The sequence below is a fragment of the Coturnix japonica genome, chromosome 1, assembly GCF_001577835.2.
Source record: "Coturnix japonica isolate 7356 chromosome 1, Coturnix japonica 2.1, whole genome shotgun sequence".
NCBI classification, from domain to species: domain Eukaryota; kingdom Metazoa; phylum Chordata; class Aves; order Galliformes; family Phasianidae; genus Coturnix; species Coturnix japonica.
The window spans coordinates 51134089-51149927 of NC_029516.1; the positions used below are offsets into that span (position 1 = coordinate 51134089).

The window sequence follows — 15839 nt, forward strand, 5'->3', positions numbered from 1 at the left end:
GATAAGATCACACACCACACTGTACCTTCCTGTTTTCTCCTCCTGTCATCTCTCCCATTAAAAAAAAACATCCAACAACAAGTCAAACCAAAACCAAAAACGTTTCCACCAACTCTCAGACCTGTCAAAATGCTCACTCATATGAAAACTTATACTGCTTCCATTATGCACATAAGCCACAAGTCAGCAACTCCTTATGCCAGGCACTTTCCATCTTATATCTGTGCACACCCCGACTCATCATACTGTATACCTGCCTCACGTACCTCCTCCTCTGTACATCCCTCACCATCCACAGGCACACTCAGAGACACAGGTGCTATCACGGTCACTGAGCAGCACAGGTGTGATGCGTGCAGTCCAAATACTTCAACTCAGTCATCCTCATGCACTCCCAGATGTGGCTGACACACACATATGTACCTGCACATCCTCCCCTTCCCAGCATCCTTTCAAGACAGACAGACTCAAACACACGACATCCCCACGGACACTGAAAGCTACACTTGCACTCTAGAGACACGCATGCTCGCACCTGACCATGCCTCTGTAACTCACACCTCTGCAGCCATGAGCATTCACAGCAGCTGGATGGAATAACTGGCCACAGGAGCCCATTCAGCTCAGCCATCAGCATCATTTAGGTGGCAAGCACTCAGCCACAGCCAGTCTTTGGTCTGACACTGGCAGGGGAATGGATGAAGGAGAAAGGGCCCTATGGACTAGGAAAGGTCTTCTCTCCAGCTGAGAGGGAGGACACCACATTAGTAGCTTTTTCAGGACCTGGCTGTTTTTCTCCTATCACTTAGGGCACTGCAGCACAGAACACAAATCAGACTTGATTTCCCCCTCTGATATAGCACAACAAATTGAAATGAGAAACCTTCTGTGCCTGGAGGAGGTGACAGCAGGCTGTCAGTCAGCTGCACAGCACTGAACTCTGGGCTCTGTTTGCTGATGTAGAAAGAAATGCAAGCCTCTGCCTGAAGCTACTTCTGGGATGATACATTCCAAATTTGCTAGCTTTTATTCAACTGCTGTAATGTTTTCATTCCTATTGTTGTTACAATAGATAGTAATCATTTTTTTATCACCATAATGTTTTCTTCCAAAGTGTTTTGTAAACACTACTGATAATGCTTTTGTAACTTAGGGAATAAAGACAACTTCAAATTTGCTGATAGAAAGGCTAAGGTAGAAGGATGTAGGCAGGGTCCAAGGAATATGACTTGCAGGCCCTACCTCCTTGGTACTACCACCCCATATACTATGTCATCTTTCATTTTACTCCCCAGACTATATGCTTGGTCTTAGCACTTAGAAAGAGCTGAAGCATGGTAGATGCACCATGGTTGGACTGGATGACCTTAGTGGTCTTTCTTAAGACCTTAATGAGTGGTGAGGTGTTGGAGCAGGCTGCCTAGAGGGGTTGTAGGTGCCTCTTCCCTGGAAGTGTTCAAGGCCAGGTTGGATGGGACATTGGGCAGCCTGGTCTATTATTAGATATGGAGCTTGGTGGCCCTGCCTGTGGCAGGGGGGTTGGAGATTGATGATCCCTGGGGTCTCTTCCAACCCAAGCCATTCTGTGATTCTATGATTCAGATTTGAACCTCCCCCAGCACACTTTAGTTTCTTAAGGAGTTTTGATACCCACCAGGTATGCTTTCCACATTATCAGTGGTGTGAAATGTATATTTGTATGTGTTTGGGACTGGCTACGAGGATTTAGGAGGTGTTCCCGTGTTACAGTATGCAGTGGGGCCTAATGTAATACAAGTGGACTTACCACTTGACATACTTCCTTATGATGGAGGTGTTTAAAGTGGGGGCATCCTGAAGAACTTGGGAACGCTGAAGTCAATCTGGGTGCCTGCCTGATGAGCACATGCCTTTTCACTGTGTGTGAATACACGGCCATGCCAACAAACATATGCTGAGTTTGACATGCAAGTCTACACTCACCCACAGGCATGCAGATGAACATGCCTGCATACAGCTATAGCCTTTCAGCTAGAAACACCCACCGATGAGCGAATCAAACTTGCACATTAGGGCAGCCACCTCAGAAAACAAATGCATGTACTCAGTTATATATAAACAATTCACATCTCTCCATCAGCAGTCACCCACAGCACAAATACATGTTACTTGCACACACTCCCTTTCCCACACATACGGATTCATGTCTGTGCACTCTCCCATGAATTTGAAACCCAAACACAGGTATCCAAACACATTCAGGAACATATACTACAACCAATGGAGTACAGACATGAAGACCCACACATGCACACTCACATATATCTTAACGAAGGTTTTAGTCTGGGGAATTCCTTTTCAAGAAACAAAAATAATTGTCAAAAGGAATAAACAGAGCAAGCTCAACCTAAGCAAACGCAAACCTACACACACACCGCTGTGCTGCCAGAGCTCTCAACACAACTACAGCTATCGCAGCCCAACCCCTGCCAGGAATGCCTTCTCTGGCTACAGACTTCTGGGGAACCTCAAGGGACTGAGGCTTACATGCCTATGGCCTCATGTCAGACCAGCCTGTGCCATGTCTCTGCCTTCCCTGACTGACTGCAATGAAAACTGTCCCTCAGCTCCAACAGCAGCAACTCCAAAGACTCTACCATAGCTGTCCATCAGCTGCTAATACCTTGGGCAAAAACATCTTACCTGCACCTGACCAGACTAACTTCTCCAATTAGTGGAGTTTGTTGACATATTTTTTTTTTTTTTTTTTTTTTTTTCAGACTCCAGGTCTGGCTGGAACAAGACAAGACAGTGTACAGAAACACAAGGCAGGGTTTGCTCAAACCCACAAACAGCAAGAAAGCAACAAGCTCCAGAGGAGAAGGGGAGAAGTGTATCTGATAAACTGCCTCACTCTGCTTGGGAAGATGACAACTGTCCATCCAAGATGGGCTGCTACTTCCAAAGCCCATCTGCCACAGGTGTAACATACCAAGTGCTGCTAGCAGGAAGGGAATCTGACAGGACAAACCAACATACAATACATTCTCTTATTCAATAAGGGTTATAAGTGCAAAGGGATTTCAAAACATTTCAGAACAAACTCCATCCATAGCTGCTGCTCATTTATCAGTGCATCAAAAGATTGTGCAAGTTTTTAGTGACAAACGTCAGAAACTAGTAGCAAAGGATTTGCTTAGATAAAAAGAGAAGATTTAAACATGCCAGGTAACAAAAAGACGTGTGCAGAAATCTGTTAAAACTGTATAGAAGGAAAGGATTCTTTAGAGGAAACACAGGGACCATCATGAAATGCTGTTTGTAACTTGTATTAAAAGTGTCAGGGCCTCTCCTGCTGCCTCCTCAACTAAGACAGGCAATGGGTGTTTGAACAAAGGCATATCCTCCTTCCACACCGACTTCTGTAGCAAGGCATGAACTTGAATTTAAACAAGGAATGGAAGAGTGGGGAAGCCTTGTCTGTAGTAATTAAACACACCACTATGGATAGCCCTGGAGACTGAAGATCTGGATGTAGCCCAATTAGCAGCAGTGTGACCTTCTCGACAACATGCCAAACACAAATGCGATTTATCCTCCTTAACTTCGGTGTCTGAGACCTGGCTGTCTAGACAAACCTGACAAACCCAGACGCTCCATCACTGGGTGGGCACCTCCACAGAGCCATTCATTTCCCCTGTCAGAAATACTTACAGGAGGAACACTTAGCCTGGGGAGAGGTGTCCTTCTGACCACTAACTATAGGAGGAAGTCTGGGTGACTTATGTCTTCCTCTCAGATCACTGAAGTATAATGGGATGCATATAAAAATGTTTTATACCATGATGTAAAAAGTTATTTGGTTTGTAGGAAATAACCGTGAACTTCATTAAAAGGATCCATTAGATTTTCCTGCCATCACAGGGTTTTTGTGATACACCACGATAGGCCTCCATTTATTTGGCAAAACAAAAGGAATTCTCTCCTTTCTACTTGGAACACTTTTCTACAGACTCAAATATAATGGTCAGGAAAATCTTGCTGATATTTAGCAGAATTAATCTCTTCAGAATCTCTGTGATTATTTCCTCACTGTGTACAGTTCTGCCTCTGTGGATGAGCACTGAATATTTTCACAATCTGAAGCATACTAGTAGGTTTCCTGTTTAGTTTTCTTGTGACAAGTGTGATGCAAAAAGACTTTCATGCTATTCTTGAAAATTATCAACTCCAACCTGCCGATCGTTGTGATTTCCCTCTATGAACTCAATCCAAACCTAATCTCTCTCTAGAAAAAGGGCACTCAAAATTGTTTCCAGAATTCTGGGTGAAATTAGAATAGAAATCAGGGCATCCTTACAGCAGTTTTCTTTTGTTCTTGCTACATTCTTGGCTTTGCTAAACTGGGTTTTGGAGTAAAATTTTAGTCTGCGGCCAGTGGTTCCTTTGTAGTCTTTATTTCAGGAATCTTTGTGCTTCCTGCCTGTCCTCTGTCCATTTACTCAGTAATGCTATATACATCCACCTCCAAAGTGAGAGGAAAAAGCTTGCCTGATGTGATTTATTCCCCTGAACACCAGCTGTTCATTTCAGTCTCCATGGCTTTCTCAATCCTTCACCTGTCTGCTGAGCAGGGCACTGGTGGGGCCAATCAGTGTCAATTGTTCTGGTGGAGTTTGTGAGATGGAGCAAACTGAACTGGGCTGAAACATGGTGCATTGCATTTCTTAGGGCTCTGTGTTCTGCTTTTAATTTACCTGCCTTAATTTTATTCTTCCTTCCAAATTGCAAACTAAGTATGAGGTGCTCGCTCCTCTAAACAGAGATGGTTTGGTCTTTATTTCCTTTGGAGGGAGCCTGGGTGAGGAGGCACCAGGAGGATTTTTGGTTTGGTTCCCGTAGTTCCACCTCGAAAGAACTGACCTTTAGATCTCTGTGGGGTGGAGGATACTGAGCTGCCATGGGAAGGAAAGCATAACACCGGGTAGACCAAAGTGCTGGCCTGGGATTTTTCTAGCAGCTTTCCATGGCACAGCTGGCTTTTTCACTTACACTCCACGTTTCCCATCACTTTTCCTGCTATACAGTTTAATTCATGCCAGGCAGATTATGAAGGGAAGAAAAATGATGCAACAGTCCTTTAAGTCGTTCCAGAAAACAAAAGAATAAAACCAAACCAAAACAAAAAAGAGAGCTCAAAAAATAAAGAAAAAAAAAAAAACAAAACTCTGAAAACAAACTCAAAAGAAAGAGGGGAGGGGGAGGAAAAAATAAAGAACCCGGGAAAGACAGATGAATGTTAGAGCAGGCACGATCATGGACAGACGCCAGCTACTTACGTTCACCTCGGTGATTGCTATATCAACAATGCTACCCACAACAATCAAGGCGTCAAATGTATTCCATGCATCACAGAAATAGTGCTGCATGTGGCAGAGAAGCCGAGGAAAGAGAAAGAGAGAGAAAGGAAGAGAGAGGAAGAGTGAAAGAAAGAGAGAGGGAGAGAAAGAGAGAGAGATAGAGGGAGAAAGACAAAGGGAGAGGGAGAAAAGAGGGAAAAAAAAGAAAAGGTAAAATAAAATAAAAACAAAACAAAACAAAACAAAGCATGAAAGAGGGAGAGAAGAGGAAAAAAATAAGAAAAGAAAGAGGTTACGTGGGCATATTAAATAGTCTCTTACCACTCTACAGTATTGATTGCTCAAACCTCTGTAACGTTTCACATGTTGTAGGATATCAACAAAAGCCTGGTTAGTCAGAAACTTACACTCAAGCATGTCTACCTTTTGGAGGGAAAAAAAAGCACACACACCCCAAACTCTGTGCGCTTTCACCAGTCACAGCCTTGGGGCGAGCTATGACAAGTGAAAAAGAAGGAGGAGTTCCCCCCCTCCTTTTTTTTTCCCTGGGAGAAGGAGAAGGACGACGGCAAGTTCAATAAAAGCATGACTAGAGGGAAAAAAAAATCAGAAAAAAATAAAAGAGAAAGAGAGAAAGAGAGAAGGAACAGCAGAGGAGGAGGAGGTGGTGGTATCCTGGGGAGGGTAGAGTAATACTCACATTAGTTTCACTGAGAATGACGTCTATAATGCTGCCAATTACGATGAGGAAGTCAAAAACATTCCAAGGATCACTAAAGTAACCCTACATAAGGAAGGGGCAGGCAGGATGGGGATTAAAAAGGAATGTTAGACAGACAAAAACAGTTCAAAATTACCATTAGAATTACTGCCCTGACACCTCAAGGGGTTTTCCTCTTAAGTCTACCTGTTGCTTCTCAGGCCATAGCCCACTGCTGGCATCCCTGACCTGTGTGAACAGCCCTTCTCCAGCCAACACGATGCCGGGCCAACTACCTCTCACTTCTGACTGAGATGTGGGGGTGAAGGGGAAGCCACACAGATCACGTGGAGTATGGCTGCTCTTGGGAGCAAGGGCTGTGCACAAGGTCCTCCAAACATCTCTGATTCCTAGCTGCATAGCTCCCTTCCCCATCTGGTTTAGATTTGGCTGGGAAAGAGGACAGGAATGTTGTCGTATTCTTCCAAAAAAGTCTCCCTTTCTGCCAGAGTGAATATAGATTCACCTGTCCCTATGGCTCTGTGCTGATGTGGAAAGCAGCAATGTGCTGTGGCACAGCAAGGCAGAGGGCAGTCAAGCTGGAGATGTGCTATTTAAACAGGTTCTTATCTTTATCTGTACCCAGCCACAATAAGTATTATGATAGCCATTAGCCTAACAGTTGCTTTTATTAGTGCTTTAGCTCCTGTCTTAAAACTACAGAGCAGGACTGGTATTTATGTTACCCTGCATCTGCACTGAAAGTGTGAGTGCATCCTGTGCATGCTGCTAGGAAGGGGTGAGGATGGGAGCAGAGTCAGTTCCAGCATGTGCTCAGAGTCAGACCTCTTGCTCACTCATGCTGAAGATACAGCATCACTGTGACACTGTGACACTGACTGAAAAGGATGAGCTGTGACAGGTTGGCTACCATGTGCTAAGCTCATACCTTCGCTTTGCTGTGTAGGATTTCTTTGAGAGCCACCTCTGGCATTGTCTTAAGCAGGGCTCAGGAGATGCTAATCAGCACTGTTTCTCCCATCCTTCACAATGTTTGGTGGCCTGGGTCATAGGGATACAGGACCCTTTGGGAAAAATTCTGTTCAGCCCTGCAGATGAGCTTCCATGTGTCAATTTTCTGCCCAGTTCAATGTCCTAAGCAAAAAAAGCTCATATCTTGGTTCACTGAGCACCTGAACACCCTTGTTCTAGAGCCCTGAATGGAGATAAGCCTCCAGAATCCTCTGTGCTCCTTTTATGTGTTTGGTCTTATGAGCGTGGGCTGTCTGACCTCCCTGTTTCCCAGCTGCAGCATGTCTCCAGCGAGACTGAACCCAAGTTGCACTGCCACTGCTATTCTTAGCCAGGGAGTCAGGTCATGGGTAGAGTGTCAGGCTGTGTTCCCAGGCGGCGTTGTAGAGAGCAAAAAGGAGAAAAGGAAAAACAACAACAACAAAAAAATCCCAGTATTGGCACTGCATAAGCCAGGCTTAGAAGCCTTAAATTACTGTGGATCCAACCATCACATGGAGCGTTGGCAAAAAAGGTCTTACTAAACTCTGAAATGCCGCCTACCAGGATGCTTTGAGACTCACGGTTATAACCTGTGTTTTTGTGTGGGGCTGGAATAATGGGAAAAAAAGCATAAAAATAAAAACAGCAGAGAAGCTGCTCTCAACTGGTTCACATCAGTGAAGGGAGCTGATAAAGAGAAGACTTGGAAATCTTCTCAGAACCAGAAAAAAAAAACCACCCTTCTTTCTGCAGTTTGAAACAGACAACTCTCAGCAGATCTACACTGGGAGGAGTTATTGCACCATGGCTGCTCATGGCTACACAATAAGCTACAACAGGGAAGAAGGAAACAGGAGCAAAAGCAAACTCAGAGAATATTATTATTCAGCGTCCAGCCTAGAAAATACACAACAAATATTAGAATGAATTCAGCAGTGATGTCCAGCATCGTTAGCAACCAGATGGACCTGGAATAAAACTGTAATTAGACTTCACCAAGAGAAAGGGGAGGGAGAGAACAGCAGATTAAAATGTAGAAGCAAATGCATTTTGAATAAATAAAGGACAGACACAGATCATACAGAGTTGCAGAAAGTGCCTTTGCAGCCTGATGCAACCTTGGCAGAGAAGACACTTGGAAGATCAAAGAGAATGGAGGAGAAAACAGACCCAATCCTCCTGCCCCATTTGTGTGCACGTTCCTGATGATGACAGTGGTACTATTTACATCCAAATCAATACATTGAATGGCACAGCTATCCTTCCATTTCCTTCACAAGTTGAATAGGTTGGGAACTGTAACAGACTCTAGCAGGAACCCAAACAGCTCCAAAAAACCAGTTTGCTTTTGGGCAGCTGCAAGGGTGAAGATCCAAAACACACTGCTCACATCTTGCCCATGAAAACGATGGCCCTCTGCTTTTGAATCCGTTGTGGTTATTTTTACTGTTTTTACCAGAATTGGCGTCATACTGTAAGGAGAATTTTGGGAGTAACCAAATTCATGATTTCTTTTTACTGAGCAACTCTGGATGCAAAACCCAACAGACACAGCCGCTGTTCGAACAGCATTTGCTGGTGGTACAAAACCCTTGTGACAAGCAGCAGGGAATCCTGTCTTCAGAAGACCACTGAAGCCAGTGAATTCAAGCATCACTCCCGGTTGCAGGAATGCAACTTCACAGGAAGCAATGACATTGCATTGACACCGTTGGCACATCTCAGGAGAGAATTAGGCCTGGAAAGAAAAGGTCCCTTTTTGACTGCTATCAAAAGTAGGTGCTTTGGACACTTGTGTGACCACAGCTTATCTGGAGTCACTCAGCTAATTCTGTGGAGTTGCTCTAGGTTTACACTGTGAACTCTTCCCCTGGGATGCTTTGCTGAGTCCCACCAGCCAGCTCCTTGCCTGAAAGCCACAGGCTGTTGTGTTCTGTGGTCACAGAACCAGTACCATAGCATGTCATTGTGGAGCTGTCAGGTGGACTCAGAGAGCTCTTCTCTTCCTCCTGTACCTCCTAGTCTGGGACAAAGAGGAACTATGGGTAGGAATGTGGTTTTACTCAACCCCACATCCACTTTGCCAGAGTTAAATTAGACAAACACGTGAATTTTAAAACCTTCCTTTCCTCCTCACCTGCTCCCTCTGTTTCAAACAGAAAGATGAAAAAGAGAAAGATATTATTCACAGTGAGACAGCTCAAAGAAAACAGAGAACATAGGTGCTTAATTTGTGCACACAGTAATTGGATCCTTGCTCAGAAAGCCTTGTCTCCTTAGAGACGTTCACCTACAAATGGCCATGTGGTTGCTCAGCCCTAGGTCAGACCTCCTAATCTTGTCAGTGTGTGCACACTGCCAGTGACTTACATTATCCCCAGGGACTTGCCTCTTTTGACCTCAAAGGACCTCTTAGAGCCACAGTCCTTGCTGGAGTGTACCAGGGTGGCTAATGAAGGACAAGCTGAATGAAGGGACAACTTTCACTCTTGTAAGTAGGCTGTATTTCCAAGCTGTTTTTCCCACCAGAAAGTTCTGTATGCTTTTCCCAAGGGGGTGGAGGTCTGACTGGAAACAAATTGATGGTATTGTTTGTTTTTGCAGGACAGGAATTTAGAGTGCAATACCACATTTTACCCTTAAAGGGAGATGTTTCACCCTGATTTAGCCATATATACATGTGGCGTTATGGCAGCCCAAGGGGCACACAAGGGAAGGGTAGTGACCCTCTCCTGTGGGAGTTCTCTGAAGATCTGTGAAGCTTTTGGGGAGAAAGGAGGACAGAAAGAGACCAGGAGGATTGGATTGAATATTCAGGAAGCGTGAAATAACCCCACCATTACAGCACATTTTTTTCCCCATTTTTTCTTTCCCCCAAAGTAGCGAAGAATAATGAATCATCACATGATCATTATGTTAATGAAAGACTGAGCATAAATATGCAGTAGCTGACTGGAATGGAATCTCATTTGTGCAAGGGGAGCAGACATTGTAGCAGTTCAGAATGAATATGCCAATCATTTTTAGGTTTCTTAGTCACCAAGATTAGCTATGAACGAAGCTGGAGTTTGTTTTGGTACTAATGGAGGCGCTGAAATCTCTGGAGACCATTTCTTTGACTTTTTGTGAACATGAGATCCTAAATGCAGTATTTAAGATGCCTTGTTAACAGCAGAGAAAATTGCCCACTGGAGCCTCGTCTGAAGGTCTGAGCTCAGAGTCACCCATGGCCCCAAATAAGAACATAAGGTGGCTGGGGAGCTACACATCTATGCTGAAGGGGAGCTACACATCTATGCTGAAGCACAGATATCCTCAGTGGAAGGGCCCTGCTTGAGTTGTAGCACCAGTTGGATTATGAGCATCCAGCCCCATGGGAGCTGCAGGGCCACTTTTCTGTATTTATTGACATGCAGTTTCTTATCTACCTGCTTAGTCCCAGGTTTTCACTTCTATCTCTTGTGAGGTGGTTGGCAAAATTAAAAAATAAATAAATAAAAAAGGATGAAGGGCCAAAGGTGTCCACTGGGTGGGAGGTGATGTAGGCCAGCAAACGCATGTGTATACGTGCATGTATGACTACAGAAATAAAGTGTTGACAGAGAGAAAATGGATGACTACAGGGCCTAAAAGGAAGGCAAACTGAGAACCTTGCCACAGTTGATCTGGAATGAACCAACATGACAACTATAAATGACAGAAGGAAACAATAATCGTAATCAATTGGAAAGAATATGTAGGAAGGAGAGAAGGAGGGTTATTTCCTGATACTCAGTGTGATGATTTCTTATCAGAAACATTCTGCTGGTTGTAAAGAGCACCAAAGCAGACTCTGCTGGTAACTTGCAAAGTGAGATGAACACATAGGCTGGTTGATGCTTGCTTAGTATGTGAATTCTTTCCCAGAAATGCAGCAGGCTGTTTGGAATTATGAGAGTCAGTTATCAGACTCCATTAAATGAGGATTTCCTGAGCAGAACTTTTCGCAAGGGACAGTTTCATTGGAAAACAGAATCAAATCAAATGACATTTACACAGCACTGTGACTCTTGGCATACCGTCTCACAGCGCACTGGGGGGATTCAGAGGTATCTTGGGAAATCTTACAAAGCTACAATAGTTGATGGTGCCAAATGGTGATAATGAAGATTCTGTTATGCTGAGATACGGTTTAGCCATAACAGCAATCAGAGAAGTTAGGAGAACCTAGCAGAGAAGGAATAAAGTGGATGATGCAGCTGCTTGAAGCACCTGACAGGCTGTGGGATAACAGTGTGTATTTGCATACTATCTATCAGCTCTCATCTGTTGATGGATTAATTCTGAGGCAGAGGCTCTCAGCAGTTTACCTACCAGTCACTATAATGAGTCATTGCTGCAGGGAACTGCACAAATCCCCCCTGCACTTCACCAAATCATCCTGCAGGCAGGGAGCAAGGAGAGGAGCTTTTCAGCACACACAGGGTGTGCTCGGATCTGAAGAGGTCTCCTACCTCTTTCTACTCATAAGAAAATAAGAACAATTTATAACAGAAGACAGATGCTGAATAACAATATTTTCCTTTACCCCACTCTCTCTGTTTCATGCTTTCTCTCACAATTCCTACATGAAGATGTCAGTGAAAGCAAACAGACCCTTGGGTTCTGAGAGTCCTAAAGACTTTTTTTTGTGCTCTCCACACCTACAGATAGTTGACAGTGCTGTGCAGACAGACCTGAAGCTGTGTTTCAAGACAACAGGCTGGGAAGGTCTAAGGAAATGCTAACAGCAAAACTTGCTGAAACTGGATGATTCAAGTAGATGACCTTGATTGTCATTCTTGGCCTGGATTGCTCTTAGCTGCCTTTGAAGAGAGGGTGAGAAGTGCTTCAGAACAATAATGCCAAAAGCCTCCTTCATATAAATGCATGAAAATAGAGGCAGATAAAGCTCTCTTGTCAATGTTACTGGCCACAAAAAAACCCAAACCCAACTAAACCACACTTGACTTTCCTATAGGTATGTTGTGGCACAGTGATACCTTCTGAGGAGTTGGGTCCTTTCTTTCAGAAGCAATCATATCTTTTCACTGTAGTCATTCAACAGTCATTGCCCTGCAGTCAGAAATCAGACTTGTTCACAGCAAAGAGAAATAAACTCAACACTGGTCTTACTGGAAAGACTGAAAAGTGAATGTGATGGCTAACTATATCCGAATAGATCATTTATCACAAAATGGATTCTGTGAGAATTTTGCTGTCAAATCTCATTAGTAGGAAGATGTAAATACTCAAAGACTTTGCAAGGTCTGGAAAAAGTAGGTCTTAGGGAGAATGAACAAATAGCTTGTGAAGGCAATAAACCAGATCATCAGCATGAAACAGTGTTAAGAAAGGAACAAAAGGATGGGCCTTGCTATCTAAGACAGTCTTCTAAAGAAGGACCGACGTCCCAGCTTGGGGGAGAACGATTCAAAAGAACATAACTGATGTCTTTCAGAGTGAAGAAACACTTTCTGTGTGAGAAGATGAGACAGTGGCAGGTAATGAAGGAATTCTGAATACAGGGCTGGATTTGGAACAGTTTATCTTGTCTCTGTATGCACTATGAGAAAAGGCTCTGACACGATTGCTGCACAGATGTTGGACACTCACTGGAAGAAAGACACAGTCTTCCAGAAACAGGCTGTTAGATATGGCTGGTAGGTTTTTTAATGGTTTATTTTAAGTTGCCTCCATTTCTGGAAGGGGCTTGATTTTATATGGATCAGAGCATTTAGTAAGACAGTGTTTTCTTACATGTTGTCAGTTTATCAATCACAACTTTTCAAAAGCGGATGTTTACTCTGATTTAGTCTTGGGGAAGAAGGAGTATAGAAAACTAAAGTCTCTCAATACTACTAAAGCTAGGTGGACAGAGGAGAGAAATCAGCTCTTAGATTTCATTGCAGTGACCATCTGGCAGTGGAGGTGTTGTTTCCTAATACAATGAACAGTTCTTACCAGGGGCCATATCACAGCCTGCTAGCTGGCATCATTCTTACGCAAAAAGAAGAGTCACATCTGTGAGAACTTTTGACCCTTTAAAATGTCTTCTCATATAGTTATAGGGAATTTGGATTTTTCTTGTGAGAATGAGAACAAGTCACTTTTCCCTTGAGTTGTTCCCTTCACATGCTGCTGCTGACGTTGTCTCTGCTGTTGTGAATGAGACCCCAAGTGCACCATCCCACTGGGCTTTTAACACTGTGCGGATAATTTTCTGCATTAAATAATTAAGCATAATAGCTAATACAGTACTTCCCACACTGTTGCTCTGTGCAGTCATATCATTATTTTTGATCATTTATAATGGCATTAAAACCCTCAAGTGCCAGACTGAAAATAAATCAGGCAAATTCTCAGAGAATTTGCATTAAAAGGCAAATTCTCTGGGTAGGTTTGCTGTGAACGAAACGGGTCCTCTCTCATTGAAAATCTCATACAGTTTCTTTGACAGTTTTTTTTTCTCCTGAATTCTCCATTGATCCTTCAGAAGGCTGCAGGATTCACGTTGCTTTGGCTGATCTGTGTTAGAGATTTCATGCATTCTATGCAGTAATATTTAGAGGAGCTATTTGTGTGCAATGAACTGGTGGCTTCTTCCTCCAAGAAGAACATCTTGCAGTTAAACAATGAATGTAACGTGGGAAGAACAGATCAGATTGCATTTTATCCCTCACCAATTGCTTCTACAGTGATATGAAAGAACCAGGTTTTTCCATAATGTTTGTTCTGTTCACATATTTCATTCTTGGCCACTTTGGGGACAACAACAAAGAAGCTGGCTGGGATTGATACTGCTAGTATCGACATAGATTTTCCAGGAAGAAACTGGAAAGCGACCCCTATACTTCACATATACTTCAACCCATGTTCAGAAGGAAGACTTTGATGCTTTCTGACCCAGAGGTATGAAAGACCTGAGCAAGAGGTATGAGCTAGGTTTTACTGCAGCCTCCCAATTCTCACCATCAGTGTGGTTCCTTCTGTTACATTCACCTACCAAATGCTTTCACACTGTATGACTTGTTCAGGTGGAGTCGTTCCTATGCCACAGAATCATAGGATCATCTAGTTTCAACCCCCCTGCTATGTGCAGTGTCACCAGCCACCAGAACAGGCTGCCAGCTTGGCTTCAAATATCTCCAGGGAGGAGGCATTCACAACCTCACTGGGCAACCTTTGCCAGTGTCTCACTATCCTCACAATAAAGAATTTCTTCCTAATTTCTAGTCTAAAATTATTCTATTTTACTTTATTGCATTTTAATTATTTATTATTTATTATTATTTATATTATAAAATTATTATTGCTAATATTTCGTGACTTTACACCAAAGTCATCTAAACATGCTGTTTTAACATGGAGTACTTTCAGTATTTGCTTTTGCAGAAAGGACTTAGAAAAGATGATCTTCCTCCCAGACCTGCAGACATGAAAGGCTTCACGTGACACATATGCTATGCAAAATGCATGAAAATCCTGACAGACAAGTAATCAGAGTAAAAAGAAAGCAGAGGAGTAACAGAGGATTGAGATTTTTCCCTTTTCTAGTGTATTTCCAAAACCCTTGGGCCTGAATCAGCAGTTTCATGAGAGCCTCAGACCGAATGCATACACTCAGTGCAGTGTCTGGCCACACACTTCAGAAATGCGAGGGATTTCTAGTCATATGGCTGCAGGGCTTGTTGAAGCAGCTGACAGCAATTTCAGCTAGATTACTGGTGATACAAAAGATGCAGTGGAATATTCAGTATCTTCAGTCTTCACTCAGGTAGGAGAAGGGATGAAAAAGGAAATCATTTCTAGGGAAGCGTGCTGATGTTAACTTATTGCAACAGAGCTGAGATTATTCCAGAGAAGTGGGGGAATGCATTGCACCTAATTTTTACTTCAAGCTGTTTTGATAAAATAGTGCACGGGAAGGCTGTTGTGGCTGATATACTGGTGTGTTTGAACATGGAGGCCTGGGATGTCTGCCAGGGAACTTCAATAAAATGTTGAAGCACTGAAAGATGTTCATTAGCTTAAAAGCCATGGATTTTAATTCCCTTCTTCATTTTTTAGAAATTTCTTCTTATGCCCATTTTTCCTTTCAGCCCTGCTTCTGTTCTCTTCCTTGCATCCGTTCTGCCCAATCATTTAATACTTTCCTCTCTCTGAATCTTGGGTTTGTGTTTTTCTTTCCTCCTTAAGGGATATTCTGTCCTTTCCTACTCTCCATAATCTATGTACAGCTTTTCTCACATCAAGGTTTGGTTTCCCTGTTTTCCTTTTCTTTGTGTAACCCAGGTCCTTGAGAAGGAGGCAGCTGCCTGCACCATGGGCTCTGCAGGGCACTGGCTCTGAGGCTGTGGACAACCCGAGAGAAATCAGAGCTTCTTTATTCTACCAACACAAGTACACAACCTATGCTACAAATTTCTACCACTATTCTTCATCCTAGACCATGGGGTTTTTAACCAAATATGATTCCTCTGTCTGTTGGATGGACATGCAGCTGTGGGCAAAAGACCGCTCTATTGTAACCAGGTATTGACTTTATTTGTATCAATGCATAATATCTTTGTCTTCTCTGCATAAGATGGAGAAGTAAAATAGTGTGATGAATGATGCCAAGGTAGCATTCTAAGCTATAGAGGTATTTCTGAAGTTACTAGAGTGAAGGGCTACAAAAAGCACCAGATTTCTAAAATTAACCAATCTTGACTCAGTGGTGCAGGTGACAGATTGGATATAAATTTCAGTTGTTTGTGAAAATGCTG

General features: G+C 43.1%; 1 protein-coding gene across 1 annotated transcript in view; it reads right to left on the minus strand.

The window, feature by feature from the left end:
* Positions 1 to 15839, minus strand: part of CACNA1C (calcium voltage-gated channel subunit alpha1 C) — a 451547-nt gene that overhangs the window by 45990 nt on the left and 389718 nt on the right. Inside the window, exons 31-32 of the mRNA XM_015865321.2 lie at positions 6040 to 6123; positions 5319 to 5402 (exon numbers count right to left, since the gene is read on the minus strand). Of these exons, the coding sequence (XP_015720807.1) occupies positions 5319 to 5402; positions 6040 to 6123 (168 nt within the window). The remainder of the gene's footprint in view (positions 1 to 5318; positions 5403 to 6039; positions 6124 to 15839) is intronic.